This window comes from Tachypleus tridentatus, chromosome 10, assembly GCF_004210375.1.
Source record: "Tachypleus tridentatus isolate NWPU-2018 chromosome 10, ASM421037v1, whole genome shotgun sequence".
In the NCBI taxonomy this organism is placed as follows: Eukaryota; Metazoa; Arthropoda; class Merostomata; order Xiphosura; family Limulidae; genus Tachypleus; species Tachypleus tridentatus.
The window spans coordinates 179,363,762-179,379,036 of record NC_134834.1 but is presented as its reverse complement, the minus strand read 5'-3'; the positions used below and the strand labels follow the sequence as shown (position 1 = coordinate 179,379,036).

General features: G+C 34.9%; 1 protein-coding gene and 1 non-coding gene across 5 annotated transcripts in view; one reads left to right on the top strand and one right to left on the bottom strand.

Moving 5' to 3' along the window:
- LOC143231037 (uncharacterized) overlaps positions 1–15,275 on the bottom strand; it is a 58,767-nt gene that overhangs the window by 20,481 nt on the left and 23,011 nt on the right. For 2 of the 4 annotated variants that reach the window (XM_076465517.1, XM_076465520.1), the window contains exons 8-13: positions 13,266–13,433; positions 8,777–8,863; positions 5,745–5,839; positions 4,104–4,220; positions 2,869–2,910; positions 939–999 (exon numbers count right to left, since the gene is read on the bottom strand). In XM_076465517.1, the coding sequence (XP_076321632.1) occupies positions 939–999; positions 2,869–2,910; positions 4,104–4,220; positions 5,745–5,839; positions 8,777–8,863; positions 13,266–13,433 (570 nt within the window). The remainder of the gene's footprint in view (positions 1–938; positions 1,000–2,868; positions 2,911–4,103; positions 4,221–5,744; positions 5,840–8,776; positions 8,864–13,265; positions 13,434–15,275) is intronic. The other 2 variants (XM_076465518.1, XM_076465519.1) reach the window with 2 other exon arrangements.
- Positions 12,402–12,474, top strand: TRNAR-UCU (transfer RNA arginine (anticodon UCU)). The gene has a single exon. It is a non-coding gene; the product is annotated as a tRNA-Arg (tRNA).

The window sequence follows — 15,275 nt, the reverse complement described above, 5'->3', positions numbered from 1 at the left end:
CTTCGGATGTTATAACTAGTTCTGAATACATTTCTATTCTGCTATAGTTTTCTATAAGAAGAAATAGTAGGAAAGAAGAGTGAAGGAGACGAAACTGTAATCATGCTGTTTAGTGAAGTAACGAATAAGATGCAAGCTAAAAGTAACAACAATCGATTTCAGTAACACACGAGTGTTCACAGATGTCATTAGCAAGGACGTATAATTCATGCCAAATTAAATCTGAAATATTATGGTTAAGATTTGGAAAACAAAATCAGAACACTTGGAGTTAAGAGAGCATGTAACAACAGTGTTACGAATTACGTAAACACGCCGGACAAGACATTTAGTTCAGAAGTGAGAGAATAACAAGTGTCTATTAAAGGAATAACAGAAAATTCATAGCTGTGGAGGTTTTATATAATATGCTCGTTAATATCTTCTAAAAAAATCTGTGGGTAAAACTACTGCTATGCTATTTGTATAATAAAAGAAATCCTCTGTTATCAATAAACTTTGGGTTCGGAAAAATACAACAAATCGGGCAATAAAAAAAGTAGAAATATGATTCAATAAAGTTTCATTAATAGTTGATAATTGTTGGCAATAACATTTCTCCAGAGTAAGATATATATAAATGTCTCGATACTAAAAAACACTCTCGATATTAATACGTTAAATAGAAATATTATCCAGAGGTATTATTAGAGGTATGTATGAAAAGACAAGTAAAGAATACAAGTGGTGGAGGAGGGAAGAAATCTTTATGAAAATACTTTCTTTTTGATTCAGGAGTAACGAAGATGCTGTTCCTGACAAAAGCTACAAGAAAACAACAAATGTGATCTTGTAATAAGACTTTGTAAACTTTTTTTAAAAGGCAAAACATACGTTATTTTATCTAACGATCAATCTGTACGTAAAACAAATTTCTGTGACGTAGTTGTGAAGCTTACCTGCAGATGGTGACCTGGTTCACCCTCATGAAGGGAGACACTCATCATTTCGTATTTAGGGCTTAGGGAAAGAAAACCAACAGAAATGTACATTAAAGTTATATCACATGAGTAAAGAAATCCATTTGTTTAAAACTGATAGTAATGTTTCAATATACAATATATAATTTCAATATATATATTCCCGAATCCTTTAAATGTAGAAAATAGTCATACAATGGCTACCCTATAAAACAACTGGTCAGAACAAGAATCTTTCGCTCTTTCAGGTGCCCCTATCAAAAGGGATTTTGTTACCGACTCTTCTAACTCATTAGGCCTCATATTCTACCAATAGAGATAAAACTGTCTTCCAACTAGATGTCTAACAGGTCTAATAAAGTGGTGGTTGAATACTCTGGTAAATATAACAGATTTAGTAAAACCTGCTTGAAGATGACCCGATTCGACCTCACGAAGTGAGCGTGTTATTTCTATTTAGTGTCTACGAACTAACTACAAATAGAAAACTACAATAATTTATAGTCGCGATAAGTCAGCTGGAAATCTGAATTGAGGGGTGGGGATTACAATGCTTAAACCTCGGACACAATTCAATGCGAAGTTTGCGCCAAAACAAACAAATAAACCATTCATTTACAATAAAATTTATCATTCGTTATCATTTCACAAATATTAATCCATTCTCTATGATGAAAGATATAAACGTCCTTCGTAATGAGAATTTTATTGTAAAGCTCTGGTCATAGTTTTGTCAGATAATCTTAATAGCTAGAAGTTCATTTCACTATAACGTTCTACAGTTGTAAAGTGTGATTACTCCATACATGTTTTGAATGTATATACACCTGTATCATAAGTTGTTAAAACGTGCGTTTTTTTTTTTTTTTTTAAATCTATATGAATCAAGATCCTAAAAGATACCAGTGGTCAGGTTGCAACTGTCCTATACAAATGAAGTTACAATTTTTCATATAACTGTTTAAAATCAATTCGACAAAAAAATGTTTATTAGATACAGAGAGAAAACTATAGTTTTGAAAATATTTAGAGTGCTAAGTATGGCAATGAATGGCCAGAAGCATAGGATACGACTCGCTTTTCACCCTCTTCTGTACTAATATAATAAAGTAAGGAGAAAAGCACCGGATGGTACTTATGTTCATATGATGGTGCAAGTTGATGCAGGCAACACCGATATTCTTATAAACACGTGGCGAGTTCTCAGATTCCTTTGTTGTCAAGCGCAAAACTATACATTGGACTATCCGGGCTATGGCCACCACAGGTATGGAAACCCGGGTTTACAGCGTTTGAAGCCTTCAGGCTTGTCACCGAGTCACTCACTGCTGGCGATGATTCCTTCAGTTAAGAGGAGCTAAGAGTATCGAGAACATGTTGGAACATTATTGCCAATCCAGTCTTCCCGACTTACTAGACGATATCACGACAGCCCACAACACCTTTGTACTACACAAAACTGGTTCAAAACGCAGCAACTTTAACGTTGTATTCGTCATAGTTACTTTTCGCCGTTAATTACAAAGTGCAAATTCTGCTTGTCAAAAAAATAGCTCCAGTTTAACAATATACTGTTCAACCCTATGTGCCATGCAGTCTTAAATTATGGTAAAGCATTAAAACTTGGTCTAACCTGCTTTCAGGCGAGAGTTCTAATAAAGTCACTATTCAGTGCGTATTAAGTCTTTAGTGATGATCCTTGTGTACTGAACAAGAGTATTATTAAACAATCAAGAAAGTTTGAGCTTTTAAACCTTACCAGATTTGCATTAAAATTGTGTTGAAACCTAAATTCATCCTTGCAACAAAATAATAATAATAAACAGTACTAAAATAACGTTGCATTCCTAATTTTTATCTAAAAATTTTGTTTGTAAACGACTTCAATATATTTAATAACAATTGAAACTTAATTAATCTAACTCGTACTCTAACAGTTGTTATTGAACATCTGAAAAAAAAAAAAAAACATCAAAAGGAAGTATTATGTAGTTGTTTACAGCACGTCCAAACCCATAGATCAAAAAATTAAAAGTAGTTTTGTGGGAAGAAAAAAACATCAAAAGGAAGTATAATGTAGTTGTTTACAGCACGTCCCTAGATGAAAAAATTAAAAGTAGTTTTGTGGGAAGAAAACATCGCAGCCACAATACAAACATACAAATCGTATGATAGGTAATTATGTAGTTACCTGGTTGTTAGAGATACTAGCGGAGAAAATACCCAAATTGAGTTGGGGGAAGGGGGTACACAGCCTATACGCGTTAACCTCAACTTCGCCAGCCTTACACACGTACACACACAAGGTTCATTAGATGGGGGTACGTTTCGCTGTCTGCAGCTAGATTTGGAACGACGGTTGCTCATAAATATAAAATACAAAGAAACAAATAATAGGATTCGTTAAATGAATGGGGAAGATAGCAAAAACTACCCTTGAAGTTTACATGCCAACCTCTAATCTAATGTTTGGGTATAAATACCGAGATATTTAAATATTATTATAATACTAAGCCTAATATGGATCCCATCTTGTACACTTGCATATTCGATGGCTCTAACCAACAGCAGGTCTTACAAGGGAAGGTGATACAACACCACTACCTTAACCCACTTAAAATATTAAGTGTCCAATAAGTAATTCCAATTATTCCCTCACAATAAAATTGTGAAATTTCTTGTGCATATTATAATTATAATTTTGTGTAAATGATGAAATCACTATTCTCAAATTTATATAAATGATTTTTTAATATTTAATATAAAATAATTGAAAATACTTGATTAAAGTTTCCTCGTCAAACCCTTAAAAATCAGTTTGTGTATTAATGCATTAATATTGGATATTAAATGTACATCACTACGTATCGTACAATACCTAAAACGTTGTGAATGTATAACGCCATGTGTGGCACTTGTTGGTGCATTACTGTTTGGAGAGGGAAGTCCACAACTTTTGAAATGTGAAATCATTTCTTTTACCATAAATAGTAATATTACTATAATTATTAATTATTCTAATGTATAAATCTAAATAACGTGCTTCAGTATTTGCTACAGAAGTGTTCTCAATTATGTAGTCTTTTTGTAAGTTTTCCAACTCTTTAAGATAGCGCAAAAAATAAAATAAAAAACAGCTCTTACTTTCTGCTCAGGTCTGCAACGTTTATGAAAAATTTTCCTGGCTTGCTTCCGTCTTCAGAGCCAACTTTATAATAAGCTTGGACTCCTTCTGACATAGATATGGGAGCGGGTACAACCCTGATAAGAAGGTACCGATTTTATAAAATATTGTTTGCACTATTTCACACACATATTCACACAAACACTTCCACAATACCTCTTCTCTGATTTAGTAAGGGAAAGATTCACAAGTAGGTTTTAGTAGAATACTGAGTTATTTTTCTAGGAAATATATTAACGAAAAACTTCTGTAAGTGTATTCATTGATGACATTAACTACAGAACAGTTTAGCCCTAACTAAACAAAAGCAAAAAACGTATCCAAGTTTATCGAATGCATAGTTGATAAAGGCTTGACTTGTGTTAGGCCTAGATAAGGGAATTTATAGCTTTCGGTATCTGGTATTAGAATTATTTTATATTATTCGAGAAATCCTATATCTAAAGGACTGTTACAGTAAAATACTGTTTTAGCCGCAAATATTTTGCAGGTCTCTGGTCGTATATCATCATATAGTCAGCGATGGTATTTGATTTTGGGGTTTTCGAGTACATCCGATTGAATTTATTTAAAAATATTACATGATGTGTATTAAACACGGTATATATACAGGGTGGCCCGTAAGTCCCTACCCATCCATATGTTATTATGTTATATTCAATAATACTAATGATGAGTGGAAGGCAGCTGTTACCGCGGCATTTGGAACAATTACCCCTGCTATGTTGAGGAAAATGTCTCACAGAACATGGCGTCGCATAATATTATGCAACGAGAATGAGGGACAGAACACAGATACACTGGATACATAAGATATATGGATGGGTAGAGACTTACGGGCCACCCTGTATGTATACATTAGTCTATGCTATTAAATAATAAAATGTCGAAAACAGTTCGTGATGACGAAAAACAATTGAAGTAAAAATGTATCTCGGAACGGCTGGTATGGATATTAACACTTTTACTAATAAAACCGAGAACAACGTTAACCTGAAGGTAATCTAAGAAGGTCGAAACGTTATCCTCTGCTTCATTAGTAAAAGTGTTAATACCCATACCAACCGTCCTGAGATACATTGTCGAAAACAGTATTCTATGTATTGTAACTAATTCTAGTGAAAATTGTGAACACTACTCTAAAGATGACAGATTTTATTTAGTCAGTATACAAATAAGTCGCAACCTTCAAAATAAACCGATCCTGACACTAAACATGTCTTTTTCGATTTCAAAGAAGTCACGAGAGTGAATCCTGTCGTTAATTTGGCAAGTATTTCTACTTAATATTTTACGTTTCTGACTTCTGTGGACCCAAATTCAAACAAAAACATAGGATTTTGTTAGTAATTTATCATTTTGTTTACCTTACCATTCCTTGTTGGTATTTTTCCAACAAGAAGATATATTTCATGAAACTTCATTTGAAATATACTCAACCTATAGCTTTACATAATCATAGTTACTTCTCTTCATCTTTCACTTCTTGAAATTAGAATTAATTATAAAATATATTGCAATGTTAGGAAGTGTAAGAAAAGGTTTAATAATTTTCATTTACAATATTGAAGGAAATTAATGTTGTATATTTGAAAAATTACTCCAGTTTGACTTGAGGGATGTTCTTGAAGACGTCGGATATCTTCGGCTTAATCTGGTTCTCGATTATGTCTTTGAATGCATTTAGAAGTTCTTTCTAAAATACCAAAATGTACAACAAAAATTCTTATTAGATGTATTTCATAACGTTATTCTAATATCAAATATTCTTGCAAACTAAGACATTTCTCTTATATTATATATTAGATCTGTATTAACACCTGCCACGTAAGTCAGCCCAGCATCTTGATGTGGATCAACAAGAAAACAGAGGGTGACGGGGAGAGTCATTCCAGAAAGGTTTGAGCTGTTTTGATTAAACAAAAGGAAACTGTTTGGCTGTTTACGACGTCTATGTCGCTGGACGTGGTGAAGCTAACTCGTAAAGTAAAACAATGTATCATAAAACATGCTTGATTGTTTGTTTTTTAAATCAGCGCAAAGCTACTCGAGGGCTATCTGCGCTAGCCGTCTCTAATTTAACAGAGTAAGACTAGAGGGTCGGCAGCTAGTCATCACCACCCACCGCCAACTCTTGGGCTACTCTTTTACCAACGAATAGTGGGATTGACCATAACATAACGTCCACACGGCTGAAAATGCGAGCATGTATGGTGCGACGGGGATGCTAACTCGCGACCCTCAGATTACGAGTCGCACGCCTTAGCCCACCAGGCCATGCCGGGCCAAACATGCTTGAAATCTCTTGGAGATGGTTATAAGTGTGATGGTTTCAGTGTAGCGATTAAACTAAACCGTGGATCGAGGTCAGATGAGGGAAGAACATATTCGAAGATTTCGTGGTCGATCTGATATACCAGAATCTCCGATTCAGCTAGTAGAGCAAAGAAGAAAAGATCGGTATTTGATCGCAGAATTTTTTCTTACTAGCTGAATCAGAGATTCGTCAGTTGATTACTGCATTGACAACGAAAAATAAAATAACAGGCACAGTTGCATTTGTGACTTCAAAAAAGGATTGTAATCAGACATAACAAATTATTAGATTCAATATTTTGTGAAATTAATGGCACAGTGAAGCCCAAAGTGAATATGAAATTCAAAGTACCACCGCTATAGTATAGTGAATATAGATTAGATGATTTCATATTTTCATTAATATTTAGGTTTTTTTGTTTTTTTTCAACATTTGTGCCGAGCTTTATTTATCGAGATAACCATAAATCACTGGTTTCCGGAATGACACCCATGTTGACTAGCCTAGGATCAGTACTAGAAGAGGCCTAGCATGGCCGAGTGGTTAAGGTACTCGACTCGTAATCCGAAGGTTGTGGATTCGAATCCCCGTCACACCAAACATGCTTACCCTTTCAGCCGTGGGGTCGTTATAATATTACGGTCGTTGGTAAAAGAGTAACCCATGAGTTGACGGTTGGTGGTGATGACTAGCTGCCTTCCTTGTAGTCTTATACTGCTAAATTAGGGTTAGCTAGCGAAGATAGCCCTCGAGTACCTTTGCGCGAAATTCAAAACAAACCAAACCTGTACTAATATATTCTTGACTGGCTGATGTAGCATGCGTTAATAATTACAATATATTTTATGGGTAATTCAGCTAGATAACTTAAACAAAAAATATTACAAAGTTAGAATATCGTATCTAGCACATATTAGATAAAAATAGCTACATCTATCAGAAACGCAACGCTATGTATTTTATCTATTATCTTTAACAAAAACTGACTTGTTTTTTTAATTTTGTGCAAAGGTACGCAAGGGCTATCTGCGCTAGCCGTCCCTAATTTAGCAGTGTAAGACAGGAAGGCAGCTGGTCGTCACCATACACCGCCAACACTTGGGCTACATTTTTACCAAGAAGTAGTGGGATTAACCGTAACGTTATAACGACTGAAAGGGTAAGCATGTTTGGTGTAATGGGGATTCGAACCCACGACTCTCAAATTACGAGTCGAGCGCCCTAACCTCCTGGTCATGCCTATCAGAATGATGAAACAGTTAGTAATTAATTAAATAAACTGAATGAATTCCTTATAAGATATATATATTAACTTCACTCAAGTATTCAGTATCAATTTTATTGTATTCATTTAGCATATTGTAAGTACACTTTTAAGAAGTTCTAGTTAAAAGACATTGAATATTCGATATTAAAAGGTTTATAGCAGGCTTTGAAAAAAAAAAAACTGTAATATAGAGTTCATTTAGTTCTGTTCCTGCCGATATTTTATTCTTCAGTGAGAATATAACATTACTAATCAGTAACAAGACATTTTCTAAATTCCATAATGATTTAGGGTTCGTTAACAATAAACACGAATTTGGTGTTTAAAGACTCAAACAGACAAAACACCTAATCATCACAGAACCGGCGGTAACCTCACAGAAATAACACTGTATTGGAATAAAATTGAAGATTTATATGATTTGCAAGTGAAACGTTATTACCAATAAAAAAAAAAAGCCAGAAATGAGACTTCCTAACTCATCCTCGCTTCTCCAAAATTTAAAACAAATTTGTCAAAAAAAGCCAAAATAAACACACAATTCTCATTTATTATGCTCCCCTCCAGTGACTTAGCAGGGAATGTATGGGCTTATAACGCTGAAAATAGAGTTTCGATATATATGAAGTGTACAGCAAAAGTAACCAGCCAATCTTGAAGCTTTGTGCTTGACATCACATAAATAAACATTCACTTTATGGGTAACAGACTAATAATTTGGTGGTATTTCTGCTTTGTGACGGTTTTAACATGGCCTCAGAAACTTGAAACGTCTGCTTATTTTTAATTTAGCACAAAGGTATGCAATGGGCTATCTGTACTCTGCCCACCACTGGAATCGAAACCCAGTTTCTGGTGTTGTAAGCCCGCAGACATGCCGTTGTGTCACTAGGAGTGAGGCAGCGTGAAACACTTACTAAAACTAGTAATTACAAATAATTGTAATATAGTTTTAGAAAGCACTAAACATGTACCGTATATCGGTACTTATTAAATTAGGTTTTTATTGTTTTATTGTTTAAAAATTGTATTGTTTATTCTTGACTTACTTTTGTTTCGAAGTAAAATTGTGGATCAGTTCTTAGCTTTTCGAAGAAATCTTGCTTAGATAAATTAGACCCAGTACTTTTAATAACCTAAAATCAAAAAGGCTAAAAATTATTCAGACGTTTATAAATGTGTAACATCCTAGTTTCTGCTAGTGAAATAGCTATCAGCATTTATTAAACGTAACACTAGTTGTATTTGTTTAGAACACAGCTAAAAAAGAAAGTCGTGTTACTTCTTGAAAGTAGAGACAATGACGTGTTTACAGGAAATCTGGCTAAGTTGAAGATGATTTTAATATTTTTATGACAACGTATAAAAATATTTAAAAATTTCAAAAGTGAGCTTGTTTTTTAATTTCATGCAAAGCTACACAAGAGCTATCTACGTTAGCCGTCCCTAATTTAGCAGTGTAAGACTGGAAGGAAGGCAGATAGTCGTCGCCAACTCTTGGATTAATCTTTTACCAATGAATAGTGGGATTGAACGTTACATTATAACGCCCCGACGGCTGAAAGGGAGACATGTTTGGTGCGACGGGGATTGGAAACCGCGACCATTGGCTTACAAGTCGAGCGCCTTAACCACCTGACCACAACTGAAACTAGTACATGAAGAATGCATTGATCAAATTGTAAACCTGGTTTTGTGAAATTTGATCCTACTGCATATTAAACTAGCGTGCTTTTATAAAATAGAGCTTTCTCTCCTGAGAATGCAAATCGAACATATCCACGACGTGATATGCAAATAAGGTGGCTGTATAACTACAGATATAGCAAGCAAAGATTACCTCATACAAATAATAGTATCACGACAAACGATTATGGCAGTTAACCTGCACGGATTTTTTAATTGGACGCTTGAACACCAATCAAAGCTAGGATTTTTTAATTGGACGCTTGAACACCAATCAAAGCTAGAGAGAAATCATTACACTTATCATACTGCTGGTCACAGTGAATAAGGTGATCATGCCGTTTCACTTGCGTCGAAAGTCCAATTTTTGATTGGCCTAAACACCCGAAATTAATAGAAAAGATTTTTCGCATTGCGAGAAAAAGTGTGGCTAATAACCCACGTCCAATGGCTACTATTGTTGACAAAGAGGTGCCTGTCCGCCATCAGAAAAAACCACCACGGATATCGGTTTCTAGCATTGTACAACGGCAGGCATATTGCCATGCCACTTGAGGACAGTTGGACTGGAACCACTCTTCATTCCAGAAAATACTATATATTGACAGCAGCGGGCATCAGAGCTTTTATCACATTCTCTTGTGTGTGTTTTTTTTTTTTAGATATTCTAATTTTATTGTCCTACTAGTCCAGATTTGCAATTTTCTTTCATACTATATGTAACTGAATTTGGCGACGTTTGTTGGACTGTTTGCAATACATATTGAAATACGGCGGTAATTTTGTTATAATCCCGGTGCCATTTAGGTAGCCAGTCAGTCACAACTTCATAATATGCGAATTGGCTGTCACTGCTGCTTAATACATTATACACTTAATATATCCTACTATTTCTTGGTAAAAAAAAAAAGTAGCCCAAGAGTTAGCGGTGTGTGGTGACGACTAGCTAGCTGTCTTTCTGTCTTACACTGCTAAATTAGGGACGACTAGCGCAGATAGCCATCGTGTAGCTCTGTGTGAAATTCAAAAAAACAAGCATACAGACATCTTAACAACGTTTTTCACCAGACGTGGGGCGCATTCCCACATGCCCAGATTTCAGACTAATAGCTATATTTAACACTTAAATACTGCAAATGGCAGACCCACTAACTACTAATAGTAGTCGTGTATCCTTTGTTTCAGATTTCTATATTTAACAAAGTGACATGCTTTCTTTACTGAGTGTCGAGTTACTTATTGGTAGATTGTGTGTATAGATCGAAGTAAAGGACACGCAAGTATTTGTTTGTCTGAAACTTATCTCGCATATTTCTCAACGAATCTCTTAAAATCTCATCTTGTTAGAAAGGTCCATGCCCGACAAGCCCGGATTACATATTGACTTTAGCATTCGGAGTCACCTAATTTGTTTACTTGCCAAATAAAACTTTTTAATAGAAAGATCATGCTACACAATTGCACAATCCTATCACGTGACGGCTGGCTTCGATTTCAACTTTAGTTTTTATTTTCTAAAAAAAAAAACACTGCATTTCACCAAATACAGTTACTGTGGGATTTCTCGACTTTTACAGGTTTAAAATACGCATACGCAGTTCGTTCTAATCCATGTGCTTATCATTTTGTTTGTTTTTTTGTTTTTCAGTTTCGCGCAAAGCTACACGAGGGCTATCTGCGCTAGTCGTCCCTAATTTATCAGTGTAAGACTAGAAAAAGGCAGCTAATCATCACCACCCACCGCCAACTCGTGGGCTACTCTTTTACAAACGAATAGTGGGATTGACTGAACCATTATAACGCCCCACGGCTGAAAGGGCGAGCATATTTGATGCGACGGAGATTCGAGTCCGCGACCCTCAGATTACGAGTCGAACGCCTTAACCCATCTGGCCATGCCGAGCCTTATTTTGTAAACACGTATTCAAACTTTACAATTTGACAGACTTCTATAAAGACCGTTTAGCTATTTTATACTTTACTACGAGGTTTGTTCTTCCTTTTAGGGAGTTTGTTTGTTTGTTTGTTTGTTTACAAATAAGCACAAAGTTACATAGTGAGCTATTTGTGCTCTGCCCACCATGGGTATCGAAACCCGGTTTTTAGCGATGTGAGTTCGCAGACATCCCCCTGTTCCACCAAGGGTGGTGGTGTTGTGAGTTACTTGGTTTCAAATAGTGAAACCCATGCAATAAACACTGAACGATCATAACTGTTTCATATTCTATACACTATTGCAAATTACATTACTGCATTGTTTACGCATTATTTTGTCAAATGAAATTACGTACATGCATTTCTATTACATGAAGTCACGTTTACGCGAAATTGATTGTTTGACTGCGTATTTTATTTATTTCCAAATAAACTAGGAATTATCAATCTAACACTTACTGTATGCACAAAAGCGTAATTTAAATGGCATGCGTGGCGCGGCATCGCTGAGCGATTAAGGCACTTGTAATCTGAGGTTCGTGGGTTCGAATCCCTGACACACCAAACACTCTCGCTCTTTCAGTCTTGAGGACGTTATAAGGTGACGTTCAATTCTACTATTCGTTGGTAAAAGAGTAGCCCAAGAGTTGGCAGTGGGTGGTGATGACTAGCTGCCTTTCCTCTAGTCTTGCAGTGCTAAATTAGGGACGGCTAGCACAGATAGCCCTCATGTAGCTCTGCGCGAAATTCAAAAAACAAAACAAGAACAAATGGCACACGTGAAAATCATAGAAGAAAGACTCAGATGAAGGGCATGAATACTACACACAAACATTTTGTAGGTTGTAGCTAGTATATGTATATATATTTATATATATAAAGAAAAAATATGCATTTAGCGTTGTTAGACTCAACCACTTCTTTGAGTAGAACATCGAAAATAAGAAAAGGAAAAATAAAAACGTTTTAGCATTTAATAGAGAAAATGTGAACACAATAAAAGTAGCCTAACGGTCACGTTCAAATTCTCTCTTTCTTATTTTTAAAAAGTGAGTCCCTGTAGCGCAGTGGATAGCGCGTTGGACTTCTAATCCAAAGGTCCCGGGTTCGACCCCCGGCAGGGATGAAAACTACGTATTTTCTTCCCAGTGTCTCAGGCTGTGGACTTACAACGCGATAAACCGGTTTTGATAACCGTGGTGTTCAGAGCACAGATAGCCCAGTGTTCAAAACCAAGTTGTTTTATCCTTTATCAATAACAGTTTTGATTCATTTACCAGATGATCTGAGTTATAAGTTTATTTCAAGTGGGTTTCTTATCATGAAGAATTCAGTAAACGTTGTTTCTTTAAATTATTTTTCAAAAATGGTCTTCGCTGAGACAGTGGTAAGTCTACTGATTTACAACGCTAAACTCAAGGGTTCGATTCTCCATGCGTGGACGCAATAGATAGCGCGATATGGCTTAGCTATGAGAAAACCATACACTTTTATGAGTGTAAATAAAAAAGTAAATTGAAGTAAAACATACGCGGTGTTTATTCAAACTGAATATTTCATGTTAAAGTAGCCAAGCGTTCGTGTTTCTAAAGAGCCGTGTTAATCTATATTCATACGAGATAAGTAACGTTAACTTTCTCTTATATATGAAGAGGATTGAATTTCTATTTATGCTTTTAATTGTAGTGTTTATAATTAAGTATAAATCTAGACAATGGAGTATCTATGCTCTGCCCACTACGAGTATCGAAACCCGGTTTCTAGCGTTATAAGTCCGTTGACATACCGCTGTGCCTCTAAGGTGTATTTTTTTTTCATAAAACTTTTACTTTCTTGTTTTACGTTTTGATTTGTGACAGAAACATACGTATAATCAATAAAGGTTGATGTTAAATTTGTTTTTCATTTGATTCTTACCTCATTTATCTCAGCAGAAATTCGTTCTACTTCTTGAAGTCCTATATTATGAATCTCTTCAGGAGTCATATGAGTTGAAGTATGAAAATGAAGACATTTTCTATAGAGTTTTTCTCCATCCGGAAGACTGGACACAGCAATATTAGGACGCGTTGCTGCCATATATTCCTGAAATGTAGGGATTAAAATGTTAGGTTGAAAGTAAATGTGATCTTGGAAAAAAATCACACATTTCCCTGTATGTTTAATTTCACATTTCCCTGTATGTTTACGTATTTGTAGAATTAATAAATTGAAAATTGTTAAATCTCCAAGCCCCATGTTTTTATTACTATAAATTAACAGTAACATATAATTGTCACAAGACATCCTTATTAGGATAATACTTCTGACACTAGATTTTTGTTTAGTCCCTTAAGAGTTTTCCACGAAGTAGTTTTCTTTTGTTTGTTTGTTTGTTTGTCTCTTAATTTATTTCGAACTTTTATAGAATGTTCCAACTCTACAATACGTTTGTACCTAATAATTTAACATGTTTAACATAGCTTGCTAAAGATGGAATATGTACGTTCCGACAATTTCTGTGGTGTGAATGCCTTTTCATAAGTTTGCAAAGTTTCGATTGTCAGAAGACAATCGTTCTGTGTATATTATATTTTAACACAATATAGACATCTAGATAACCTATTCGGTCAAAATTTGGAGAGTATTTTAGTATTATTACATATTCAGTAAGTGAATAGCTTTAATTTCTTTTAATAATAATTTGGAATACCAATTTCTAAAATGGGCAAAGTGATTGCATTGGAAAATGTTGATAAAATAAGAATATTGTCATAACTAAGCCAATAGAGGGAGTAGCTAATCTTGTTAATCGTGATCAGTCATTTTCGAAAATTAAAGTTAATATATTAAACCAGATAGACTATTAGAAATCAGACCATCAGGAAACCATCCAGGCATATTCTATGGACCTTCTGAAGTGTATAAGGAATCATGTCCATTCTGACCAATAGTTGAAGATATTAGAACTTATAATGATGTATCATCAGGTTTATTAAGTGACTATACCAATAATGAACAAACTTTGGAAGACAAGCTTGTAACTTACAATGAGATTTAAAAAATTTAAATTGCTAATAAAGTTTATTGTTCTAGTTCCGGCATTGAATTGTTGTGTATTTGGAAAGATATTACAGTTAAGTACAGCTTAGCATGGTCTTGTTTTAGGGCACTTGATTCCATCCTGCAAGTCCAAATCTCGTCTACGAACATGCTCACCCTTTTAGCCATGATGGTGTTATAACACATCAACCAATCCCACTTTTCGTTGCTAAAAGAGTAGTCCAAGTGGTACTAGTTGATGGTGTCAACTAGTTTCTTCCCTCTAGTCTACCACTTCAAAATTAGGGATTGCTAACACAGTTAGCCCTCGAGTAACTTTGTGCGAAATTATAAACACAAACAAAGTAATGAGTGCAGAATTAATTTTTAATAACTCAAACGAGTCTCACGTTTCAAAATCCATATTTTCAAGTTAAAAACTTTGCTTCCTAAAAATTTCATTCTATGTTTCAAGGTAATATCTTAGGTGATTGATGATATCCTTTTGAATTCTAGGTTAGCTTCTTCTTTAAGCTAAACTTTTGTGATCATGTTAAACGGGTTAAACAATTTCCACCTTAAAAATGGTAATGTCTCCTACATATCATCAGATAATAAACCAGCTGGAAGAGGATGGACGTTATTCCAACCGCTTACCACGAAAACAAATAAGCTTATTCAAAGAAGGAACTAACCTAGAATCCGTAGCTACACTGTTGAATTGACCAGAAATATTACTATCAAAAAAAAAGATTTTACTTCATCGTACATATATAAAACTTCAAGCACCTATTCATTTCTTAACGAGATTTGATAGCATCAAGAAACTACTTCGTAGGAATCATTTTCCCAGTTATGTGATGAAAAAGGAATTAGTGACTACTTGAAAAACAAAGTTTTGTAAAA